Below are 12,497 nucleotides of genomic sequence, written 5' to 3'. Positions count from 1 at the left end.
TTGTCTCCACACAAAACACCGTCTCTTAACCTCTGCATGCTTATGGGACTGCAGGCTTTTGGGATAGCTGTGTCATGGGAATGGCTTCACACTGCACTATGAAAGGTCTGCTAGAGTTGTCTGTAATGCTCATATCCTGTTTAAGATTCCCAAAATAAGTTTTCTGTTGGCTAGATTTTTTTAATTTTTTTTTCCTCTGCCCAAATTTAGCCTGGCCCTACTCAATAATGTAATAGCTAATGAGGAAAAGAGCAAAAATCCTGGCAGAATTAAGACACACACTTGCCTATGAAAATATTTTAATAACAAGTTAGTAATGCAAATCTACCTAAGCAGGAAAAAAAATACAGTGTACTCAAATCATGGATTGTATTAAAAAAACCTTACAAGTCCTTTTAAACCCACTGTAGGGGTGACAGCAAATTAAAACAAAATGTCCTTACCTTAGTTGAACCTAACTGATGTATTCTGTCACTAGAATAGCTTTGGGGTATCGGAGGATCAGGGTAGTCATCAAGACTTTTTGATGCATTCTTTTTCATGACTTCTACATAGGAAACAGGGAAGATGCCTTGTCTGTTGGTTCCTGGTATTTTACCTTCATACCAGTTTTGATCAACTCGCTTAAGAAGAATTACTCTGTCTCCCTGAAATGCATTATGAAAGTGAGTTATCAGCAGATATATTGTAAGTTAATTTACTGAACAGCAAAAAGTAACACAAAGTAGTAATTTCCCTGCAGTGTTGTGAAAGACTGCAAGCCAATAAGCTATTATGTTAGTAGTTTCCTACCATTATGTTGCTTTGTGCATAGCAAATATTGAACACAGAGTGCACCAAAGCACAGCATTTACCTATATTAATTTTGTTTAGCAGAAGACACTATAACAGTATTTTGATAAACAGTTCTAAAATGTACCTTTCTAAGTGATAACTCCACATTTGTGTCTGCACTGAAATTATATTTGGCAACAGCTTCTCCAATCTCTCCAATCTGTGCAGGGGGAGGTGGCCTGGCAGGCTGTGCTTTTTCTGGGGGAGAAAGTTTCTAAGGAAAAAAAAATACCCCACAGATTTCCATTACTCTCATGCAGTTTGTGGCCCTATTACCCAAACAAATTCAATGAATTAAAACAAGGAACAAACCTCAACGTAAGAAATAGGGAATATTCCAACTCTTCCATGGTGCTCACCCTCATACCAGTTTTGATCAATTTTCCTGAGGATATAGACAGTATCTCCTTTCTTAAAGGACAGCTCTCTGTAACAAATTTATTTAGATCAGATGCTTACAACTTTACATTTAACTCTTCTACCAGCATAGTTTGAGAACTTTGCACTTTGGAACTGAAAAGGAATGTAACAACTGAACATTTGAAGAAAAAGTGTCACAGCTGCAGTGCACTCACCAGCTTGATTATACCATATAAAATGAAACAATTCACATTTATGAATCCCAGGTACTACTGGTAAGTTATGTAGGCCTGTTTTACACTGTGATTCCAATGAAGTATTGCCTGCTATTTCTGGAGCACTCAGTATATATAGGGTCTGCATGCAAGTATAGTGTCTTTTGGATCACCTGTTTAGATGCTGCTTTTATGACATGCATCTGAGGGGTATCTGGTGTTCTTTATGAAATCCGTAGGGAAAACGACAGAATACATCCCAAATCTCTATGGCCTATTGCTACCTTTTTGCAGCAGGAAAGCTTGGCATGCTTCTGATGTAAGCATTTTTCTTCCAACAGAATTGTGTAGAAGCATGAAGAACATGGGATTATATTCTCACCATTTCTGATACTCAGGGCCTGTGACATGTTTAATGTTGGATACAAAAAAAAGGGAATTATCCAAATAATTAAGAATATTTTCAGGTCCTGTCCTGGGAGTTCTTCACTGTATCATTAATCTGTTTTTTCCAAGAGCTCATCTGCTGCTTTGATAATTTAAGTTTTGAGTTTTCTCAGCTAACATAATTCTAGTGTCAGCGAAGATTGTTCTGATGATCCAGCGTGTTTGAACAACAGCAAGAATGAAATACAGGCACTGTATTTTGACTCTCTCATATCCTAAACTAGTGTTTCCCAGTTTTGTTTTTCTTATAGACTGCTGAGGTCTGTTTTGGTATTGGACACATTACTTCCTGCAGAGAGTCCGATTATGTTAAGGCAGACAGGAAGATGCTGAAGCATCATACAGATTTTTGGTAAGCACATTATTTGTGACAATATTTTAAGCACTGTACCTTGTATAACCTAAGTACAATTCAAAACAAACAAAGAGGGTTCAGTGAGTGACCCGCAGGACCCATACTCTAAAAGGCTGAAGATGCACAGTCATTCATGTGTTCAAACAAATACAATGGAGAATATAATACTGTAAGGCATTTTTATTACACAGTTTGCTAATGCAAAGGCAACTGTGAAAGCAAGCAGGGTCCTCTGCTTCCATGGCATTGGCTGCTGAAACTGTCTAGAACAGCAGTTAGCTGCCGTAAGTGCTAGGAAGATTTTTCTTGAATTATGAATTCTTAAATGAACAAAAGTCTAGTACTTACTTAGAAGTCTGAGCTTTAAAGTCATATACAGCTCTAGCTGGCAGTTTCTGAAAAGTAGGCAAAGTGATTAATACATTCAGGTAGTACAACTGTAAACGTATTTCAGGTTTTACAACCAAGATCCAAAAAGGGAAGAACATGTGCCTTACACTGGTTCTTGCAGTGATAGGCAATAAAATATACAGCTTCCTTCTTTAAGGCAGTTACACGTTTGGGACTTAGCTGCTATTTCCATTTTTAAAATAGCAGATTTTAATACAGACTGCTTTGTAGGTTTACATTTAAGACAACTACAAAAAAAAGTTAACTAAATACAGATGTGACTTGTAGGCAGCTTGATCTTTAGGTACAATGGAAATTCATATGCTTAATATTCTCTAATACTTTAGATGCCTCTTCTGTTAAATTTATTATCCTTAGGGTAATTTCAACTGTAAATACTGCATGATGTTTTATATATGTATACATAAGAAAGAGAAAAAATACTCTGACAGCTGGAAAAGGTTAGGAATATTTTAAGTTTCTACAGTCACATTCATAGTTTTAAGAAAGTCTGAAAAACACAGGACTGGAGGTAATCTGAAGATATCTGTGCAGCTTTCTTGCTATCACAGGCAATCACATCACATAATCCCTTTCATATATTTATAAAGTTCTATCACCAAGTATCTGTAAGCTCAATCTTGTTTCAAAAATAAGACTCCAAAAGAAGCCTACTCCTCCTCACCTGTGAGGTTGACACACTTGACTGTTTTCAAAGCTGTGCTGGAAACATGAACTGTGGTATGACCCAAGAGCCTTTCTCATCTAGTGACTGCCTCTGATGGGTAACCAGCACCCTTTACTTCAGGGGAAGGTGCCAGAAGTGATGAGCAGGACTGTGTGAGGATATCTGGTAAAGTGATTCAGTCTTTCTCTGCAAGTGCCTGCACAGATTGCTATATTTTAAAACTCTTTCATACAAGGGGCTAGAATGAGCTGATTATGCTATTTCTGAGAAATACTATTTGTAATGATGTAAGGGTTCACATATCTTCTAAAAGAAGAATAAAACCAGACACTTGTATGTTTTGCATAATAGAAGATACAGCATCTTACAAAGCTTGATACTTCAAGAAATTTTAAAGAGTATCAATCTCCTTAATGAAAAAGAAGGATTCTGTCCCATCTAATGATAAATAATTGCTCCTTTTGTCTGTATCATTACACTGTCTTAAAACCAACACACATCTTGTCTAAGGTATGTTACCCATTTACGTATCCATGGATGGATATTGCTGCATTATTTATTGTTGTTTTGCTACCTCTTTGTCTGTATTTCCTCTTCTCTCTCTTGGAGTACATCGTCCCACATCAGTGAAAGCAGAAGAATAGCTTCCAGGAGACTCCTGGTCTACTGAAAACAGAAATTATGTGAAACTATGGTAAACTAAAATGAAACATTCAAATCTGAAATGCTGCTTGGTTTCATTTAGAGGGTGATGAGATTGAAATGTACTATTTTACAGTTAATAGAAAGAAAAGCACATGATATGGTGGCTAAAGTGCATCCTTGAAGAAAATAAAGATACTGTCAAGCAAAGGCCATCCTCTGATCCACAGCAGAAGAGTATGACAGAGGATCGAGAGTGCAAAATAATGTTTCACTGTATGAAGGGATGCCCCCCGCTGGCCTAAATGGAAGACATGACAGCAGTACTAGGACTCCATCAGGTTCCATGAAACTCTTTTGGAATGCCAACACTATAAACACATAATTACATGCACAAAACACGATTAAAGCATGCTTCAATGGGAAAAAACAAAATATTTCCTCCTAAGTGATGAAAGATGTATTTCTACTTTACCAGGGGCACGTGTTAAGCAGTGCAAGGGAATTTAAAAGGATGTTATTTTATGAAAACAGCTCTGTTGTAAGATACGGAGCACAAATCATTGGTCACCAATCTATGTGGCAGATTTTCTCTAAAGCAGTTTACCAATGTTTATTACATGATGGTAAACACAGCTTTTCATGTTTCAGTAAACCCAAAATCTTATACTCTATAGCTCTGCAAGTTGCTAATGTGAAATGAAATGATAGTGGAATTATTTCAGACTAGAGGATGAAATGAACTGTCTCCTGACTGCTGAGATTTACTAGTTTAGTCTCCTAGTGCCCTAGTGATACCTGCTAGAGGAGACCTATGACTGACATTTGTTTTCCTTTGACTTCATTCACATAATCTGTTTTTTACCAGGCCCATAAATTTCTAAAGTACAAGTGGACCAAAAAATAAAAGAATTGAGAGCATCTCATCCATTATGTTTGATTTTTACAGAAGAAAGATTAAAATGGTCTCCAGTGGGTGTTGGCGAAGCCACAAAAACTTGAGGCTATTGCTAAATACAGCAGAGACAAAATTTGAGATAATTGTATTATTTATGTCAATTGTTGCAAGCATATCATCACCACTGTCCCAGCTTTGGCCAGCTTTCTTTATATAGCATATGTTTGAGAATGAGGATCTATACTCACTGCATAAACCTAAAGATATAATAGCTCCAAACACATCTGTTTTTTGTTTTTCTTTAAATTCTAGCAGAAAGAGAAGGACACGGGAGGGAAGGAGTGAAAATGCATAAGGAAGAACAGTCTCCTTTATAAAGCTCCTTATGCAGTCAATATTGGGAGTTTTCAGTGATTTTTTTGCTATGATCTTGAAGTCTCTGTGTGGGTGGTGGCTGTAAGAGACATACACAGATTCAGCAAAAATGAAACTTCATCAGCAGTAGAGCTCAGCCATGACTGATGCTGATGGAAGTCAGTGTAGTATTCTGCTGTACTCATTCTCCATGCTACTTTATGGATGTTAATGCTGACAGAGTGTACCACTTCCCTTATGCCAGGCTACTTCATAGCTGCAGAAGCTATTAGGGATCCACATTTACTCTGCACTGTGGATTTCCTTGTTTTCAAGGACTGGAAAATTCTGATTTAGCAACTGTGACATGTGACCAGCACAATCTCCAACAACTTCAGTCTCATTGTGTAGTACTGCCTGCCAGGAGTAATCATGATCAGGCCTAAAGTCTGACTAATTAAATTCTGAACTGTGTTTTATAGCTGTTTTTTTAAATCAAGTGATCTGTTCTCCATGTGTCTATTTTAACTAGTTAGGAAGGGATGGTAACAGCTTCAATCTGATTTCCCTTGAAATGCATACTTACTGGTGTGGCGTTTGCAAAAGTTACAGAAAAAGATGCGAGACTAAAGAGAAGTAAGAAAGATGGGTCTTATAAAATACTGTACTGCATAAGTGACATATTAAAGACACTATTACATCCGTTTGTGATTTCAAGCAGAGCTTTGTAATGTCATTTAATTCTCAAAGCTGCTCTGCCACAGAGGACTCTATCTCTAGAAACAGAATCCTTTAACAGAAACATTACCATTTAAAATGAAAAAGACTTGCCAAAGACTGTCTAAATCATCTGGGATACACCTTTGTGCACTCCTCCTGTGAATCTAGTTTGCTTCTTTTAATATTGCAAGGTTGAACTTCAAAAACATTTTAAGCTCAAGCAGCTTTTTTGAGAAAAAGCAGAGCACTAAAGAACTCAAAGCAGTAACTTCCAAACTCGATCATGGTCAGCACAGCCTCTAGAAGTTATACTCACACTGGTGACTTCAGTCAAATTTTGATTATTGAGAATTTCCCTTCTAAGAGGATAGGAAATTTCTCAAAACTTCAGATACACTAAAATTCTATGAGATGAACTGCTTTTGCTGCCACAGAAACTGGAAATTGTATTGTTTGAACAGTGGAAATGAAAACTTCCTAAAATGATCTTAAGGTCTATTCACAAAAAGTAATATGAAGAAGTGGAATAAGTGTATTTTCATATGAAAAAAAAAAGAATTAACTTTCTATGATACTGTCAGAATTAACAGCAGTTTTGTCACCTACATATAATAAAATTATAAAACATGTTTTAGATACAGGTCTTGTTTTGTATTTTGTTTCAAATAATAAAGGAAGGGCTATCTACATATTTTCTGTTTGAGCAGCATCTTATGATGCATGCATTCAGTTTCTATATGGCCTATTTCTTGGGGAATAACCCCCACATTGCTTACTTTGTAACATGCAGCACTAATAATGTATTAGTTGAAGTCTGTCTTTACACCAGTTGTCCAGATTACTGTATTTTGTGAATAGACAGCAAATTTATCTATCCTCATCACCTATGTAAAAATGACTTCATGAAGAATTTTATGGGATGACACAAAAATGTAATGAGAAAGGGTAGGAAATACAGGGAGAAAGGTTGGATAAGTAAATCACAAGGATAGAAGAAGAAAGTTAATCCACCTTGGAAACACAGTGCACTATCATTGTTGTTAGTTGCGTCCATGTCTGGAAAAGAGGCACTAAGAGGTAATCTTCCACAATCATTCTGGTACAGTGGGCAATGGATAGCACCATCTTGAGGCAGTGGATGAAAAGGCTGGTGCATGTGACTCTTTTTTAGAGCTTTAAGAGATGAATTCCGTTCTGGAATGTCTGGAAGCAGCTCAGTAATAAGTCTATGTAATATACTGTTGTCAGGCAAGCTTCCCCTTCTTTTTTCAGCTTTAATTTGGTCACATATGTCTTTAAGTGCAGAATCTAGTGCTTCAAATACAGATGACTTGCATTTTTTCTTTTCAGTGTGTTTTTTAGGAGCTGCACTTTTTTTCCTCCGGAAAGGCACTGGACTGACTAGGAATGCTATCTTAGAGAGGCCAGATTCTGCTTCCTGTCTCCTTGGATCTTCAGTGGTTTCTTGTTTAGCCCTTTCATGTTTTAGCATGGTGGTGAAGCGTGTATAAGATGCTGGGCATCGCCCTTTGCAGGAGCTGATGAGGTGCCTGTGGTGGTGGTGGTGGTGATGGTGGTGATGGCCTGATCCATAAAAGCTTTCAGATGATGTGAAGGAGAAGTGGTCAAAGTCGCTTTCACTACAAAAGGATGAACCCTCTATCTGGATAAAGTCACTGAGATCAGAAACCACTCCATCTTGATCACTGTCTGAAAAATCCATATGTGATCGTTGTGGCTCATCGCTGGTCACTTCAATATGAATTGGCACCAGGGTCTTAGACTTGTAGCTCCGTTGTACCTGAGAGGGATGTCTGCCTTGATTTTCTTCTTCCAGCAAAGATTCGATAGAAAACCGCCTCTGTGGACATAAGCCGTTTTTAGGAGGCTCTAGTGTAACAGTTGACAACATTTCATCGCCTAGGTTTGGCATCGATTTTGATTTCTGAATTAATTTTTCAAATTCAGATATTCTGGTTGGCACCATGTCTCTGGGCACCTCTTCAGTAGAAGACTCTCTCCAGCCTTGAAGGATACCTTTGTGCTGTTCTTTTTCATACTGCAGTACTCTGGACTTCACAGAACAAATCACCTCAGAATTCATCAAGTCCTTGCGATTGATGCGGTGCATCTTTTTGTACATTTTTAGGAAGCCTGGGGCATCATGTGCGGATCTGTGACGAACCCTTGGCCTACTACCACCACGGCCCTCAACGTACGGGGAGGCCCAGTTCATTGAGCAAACTTCTTTGGAGGAGTCCTCACATAACAGAGAGCCCATGCTTTCAGACTTGGCCTGTGCATCGGGAAAACTATCGTGATCATCTGTTAGCAGATCATCGTAGCTACGAGATTTTCTCTTTGGAGAAGTAGCTTCTTCTGTGCTGCTCCAGACTTCTGCATTTTGACGAGTCATTTGCCAGCCATTCTTGTAGCTGACTGCCCTTCTTGAATCATTTGGAACAGCTAAATGTTGTCTGTAAGTGCTACAGTAATCTAATTCATTTGAGGTGTTGTGGTTGTGCACTGAGTAACTTGAAAGGGATGGATACACTTTGCTAATATCCCCACCTTTATAATCCATAGAGCAGCATGGTAAAAAAGAGACATTGCCAGAAATTAAAAGATTCAGAAAGTTTGAATTAGCATCAGTAAGCGTTAGAAAGATTAGAAAAGAGACAGCAATTAATGCATCTACCAGCTTAGATCAGTACACAGGTTGCTACATCCTGGGGCAGAAGAGCTAATAATCAATTTTCCACCTGTAAAAATGTACTCATGCTAATTTGAACATGTACCCCAGCTCAAACCACCACAATTATGGAGGTGTTATGCCCTCAGCAACTCCCCTGCCAAAGCAACATAAGAAAACAAACATTAATGCTGATTTTGAAGCAGATCAACAGAAATAAAAGCTGCAAAGGATTTAAAGATGAAGCCAAACAAGAAATCTAGACCTCAAGTCAAATATTGACTTTTCTATCTGGGCATTCTGAAACTGATCAGGATTTTTGAGCTGGATAATGCTCAGAGAGTTTGCAGCACCTGTGTATTATAAGATAATCAAGATAAATCTTTTAAGGTCAATGTCTATATACTATCAAATGGGAGAGTTCTCCTAGTTGTTCACAGGTAGCATAAGCAGCCCTCTCTTTCCCTGTGTGATATAACACTGAAGGGAGTGGTGTTTTCTACAGTTTATGGACAGCAGAACCAAGTTCAGGACACATGCTTCAAAACAGCTCAATCTGCTGTCTGGAACAACCTGAATCTGGATCAGAAACTGAAATGGAGTTCAAAAACTATGCTGATCAAACAGCTTATAGTGTGCTGCTGCTTTAACAAGTAAGAAATGAGAAAAATTAACATTTTAATAATACTAATGCTATAATAATAAACATAATGCTGGGGGAGAACTGAGGGACGCAGGTAGGTCACCTTCGAAACTTCATTAGCTGTGGTAGATGTTCTCAAGGGAAGGGTTTTCAAGCACAGGAAGTGTTTAAGGCATGGCAAGTGCTCATTATTGGTGGTGTAGTCAAAGACAAATGCAGGTAAGTGGAGTTTACTAACTTTGTATTGCCTGGCTTAGTACACCAAATGGATAAGTTTTAAAAGTACTGCTATACCACTGGGTTTAAAATGCATTTGCTTTTCCATCACTTTGCTTTTCATATTCCTCACTGCTTTTCTTTGATGCATTCTATTGCAGCCTGGATATTATGTTTGTTTTCAGTGGGAATTTACTTTTACAAAGGTCTAAACAGTCCCTAATACAGCTATAGGCTGCTTAGTATGGCTATGAAACACAGCAGTTCAATGAATAACAAGAACTTAAACAGTAAGAGACCCATTGTATAGAATATTATTCTATATATTACTTTTACTGTCTATTATGGAAGCCTTACATCTTGCTAAAAACCCACAAACCAACAACTGATTCAATTATCTATTTTCAGGAGAGAAATGTTATAGAGGATACTGAAGAACAGTAATAAAGTGGTGACTTACATGGAAAAAGAAACTAAATAGATTATATATGCTGTACTAAATACTTCAAGGATTTACAAAATCAAAAATGGATGTTTGCTTGATAAATTTAGGTCCTGATAACTGACAATGTCTACAACATCAGCTATAGATTTGAAAGGTCTACTATCCTGGAAGCACTTCTTAAATCTTATGTGCTATTTGTCCTGATTTACTTTTTGTATATAGTGAAAACAGTTTTAAAAACACATCAATCTAATAAGAAAGTAGTGGGGTTAATACAGCTTTATGGGTTTATAGACTGTGCTATAAATATTAGTCTTCATTTAGTCAATTTTCTTTTGTTAGAATAAGCAGTTGAAACTGGGAAATCCTTGTTACAAATCCGGCTTTTCAGCTTAAAATTACACATGTAAGAGTAAACAAGTTAGCCTTTCCTGAAAGGTCCAAAGCTGTTGCTTCATACAGTAAATCTCCCAGTGAAGTGCACTGAGTAACAGCAGACAGTTGCATTTACTATCAATGTATTGTACAACACATCATCAGTAATTTTCCCATAACAAATATGATTCTCTTACCTTTCGCTCGTGATGGAGAAGAAGGAGACGAGCTAGTTAAAGGCTTTCGAAGGGTGGTATATGGGCCTTGCATATCTGTACGGCCTGGGCTAGGCCTGTTTGCGTTCTGATCACTGTGCACCCTCTGATGGCTTACAGTAGGTTCTGACTTCCTTCGTTTTCTGTAGTCACTCGCAGTACTTGCAGAACTACAGAAATGAGCAGTATTAGCAGCAGTCTGAGGTCAGAATTCAAGGATTTACAAAGTAAACTCCTATTATTGGTTTATAGATTAAACAATACCAGGATAAACACGTCAAAAACATGTAAAGGGGAGAAGCACTGGTTTCAGGCATCTTATAGCATATTTCACTGAGAAAAGCTGAATTTCTTCTTCACCTGATTGTTTTAAAGTTTTATACAAAAGTGCTAGGACCTTTTCATAGTGAAAGATTTGACATAAATTCATCAAGGTTTTAAGACTACTTTTGATCCTATAAATTCAACGAAAAGATAGGAAAAAGAGAATACGAAGAACAGATGAGGTAGCATGCTTTGGGAAACAACACTGAAAGCTGCAGACAGCAAGGTTAAATGACAGACTGCTACAGTTGAGACAGAAACTCAGGGTTGCTACTGGGAAGACACAGAACAGAGCATGGCTTCATTTGAATGTAAAGGGTAAGTCCTTGTAAAATGAAGGTAAAATTTACACTTCAGTATTAAAATACGAACACCCTCTCCATGCATCTCTCTTTTGTCAGCTCACAAGGTGAATGTTAAGATGTGACACTCTGGAACATCTGATGGTTTCAAGTCACAGAAAAAAACCCTCAGGCTGTATAATCTGTGTCTACTAAAATCATATATTGTATTTCTTACCTAGAGGGCCTGTCCAGGCCTCTGTCTGTTGAATAGTGATGATATAAGGAAGTCTGTGAAAACAAACACATGAATCTGTTATATATCTGTATTTGAAAAAAGGGTGATGGTTTCTGCTTATGTTTGCTTATACTTTGTTAATCCGTGACAAATCCTATAAGAACAGGCTATGGTTAACCATCCTGGGCACTCCAGCATAGCTACTCCAATGTTTCATGAGATCAGTTATGCAGTTTTTTAAAGGGATCATTATATTTAATTTCCTATTCTACTTCAGTAGTGTTTTTTTTCCTTTAAAGCACTGCTGAGTAACGATCCAAAGCTATGCTTCTCTATAACCTTTTCAAAAACAGATACAGAACAGCCAAAATTAACTTTTACTTTAAAAACACAGAAATCTGAAAATATTTCCCTCATGCAGAAGTGAGGTCTGCAGAGCTTCACCTCCCTTGCACTTACTCATCAAAATCCTACAATCATGTATAAATTATAGCCCCACATGTTTGCAAATCCCAGGATGTTTGTGGCCAGTTACTGAGCACCTTATATTTCTGGTAAGAACAGGTTTTGTTTTTTTGTTTGTTTTTTACCATGGTATTTGTTTTTTAAAATACATTCTGAAGAAGGTATTTATTCCTGAGTCTTTGCTGTTCATACATTTCATATTGCCAAGTTTTTCTTTACATCCTCTGAGAGCTGAAAAAAACCTGTCTTTATGACAGCTCTCCAACCACTATCCAACTTTGAGGATTTTAAACTAAATACCTAGTATTATGAGGTTTAACTGCAATAAAAACACAGAAGCCAGCAGCAGAGTTGCTTACACCAACAGCTAGTGTAGCCAGTTTTCCTGCGTGCTTCCCTGTACTGCCCACAAAACACACATTGAGCCTGCCCTGAAAAGCCTCAGAGTCTTATTTCAAATCTGACCACAACTATCAGCCTCATCTCTGTTGACCAGTCACTGCCATGGTGCAGTATCAGCAGAGGAAGGAAATTTGGGCTAACAGGCAACCTCTGTTAGAACTGTTGCACAAGGCGACACGAGCATTTTGTAGATTAATTGTCATTGTGGGGTTTCTTGTGCAGGTGCCAACCCCTTCCATTAGGGACTGGACCAAGACCATCTGTCACATGATGCTGGCCAAACAGATACATGACACTG

General features: G+C 37.7%; 1 protein-coding gene across 4 annotated transcripts in view; it reads right to left on the bottom strand.

Annotated features, from left to right (window-relative positions):
• SORBS2 (sorbin and SH3 domain containing 2) overlaps positions 1–12,497 on the bottom strand; it is a 76,645-nt gene that overhangs the window by 16,822 nt on the left and 47,326 nt on the right. For 2 of the 4 annotated variants that reach the window (XM_005149048.3, XM_005149049.3), the window contains 8 exons: positions 11,333–11,385; positions 10,472–10,659; positions 6,915–8,474; positions 3,864–3,952; positions 2,560–2,606; positions 1,147–1,261; positions 920–1,048; positions 444–647 (listed from right to left, as the gene is read on the bottom strand). In XM_005149048.3, the coding sequence (XP_005149105.2) occupies positions 444–647; positions 920–1,048; positions 1,147–1,261; positions 2,560–2,606; positions 3,864–3,952; positions 6,915–8,474; positions 10,472–10,659; positions 11,333–11,385 (2,385 nt within the window). The remainder of the gene's footprint in view (positions 1–443; positions 648–919; positions 1,049–1,146; positions 1,262–2,559; positions 2,607–3,863; positions 3,953–6,914; positions 8,475–10,471; positions 10,660–11,332; positions 11,386–12,497) is intronic. The other 2 variants (XM_031048977.2, XM_005149051.3) reach the window with 1 other exon arrangement.

Source organism: Melopsittacus undulatus, chromosome 7 (assembly GCF_012275295.1).
Source record: "Melopsittacus undulatus isolate bMelUnd1 chromosome 7, bMelUnd1.mat.Z, whole genome shotgun sequence".
NCBI classification, from domain to species: domain Eukaryota; kingdom Metazoa; phylum Chordata; class Aves; order Psittaciformes; family Psittaculidae; genus Melopsittacus; species Melopsittacus undulatus.
The sequence above is the reverse complement of the archived record's forward strand: the minus strand, read 5'-3'. Positions and strand labels throughout refer to the sequence as shown.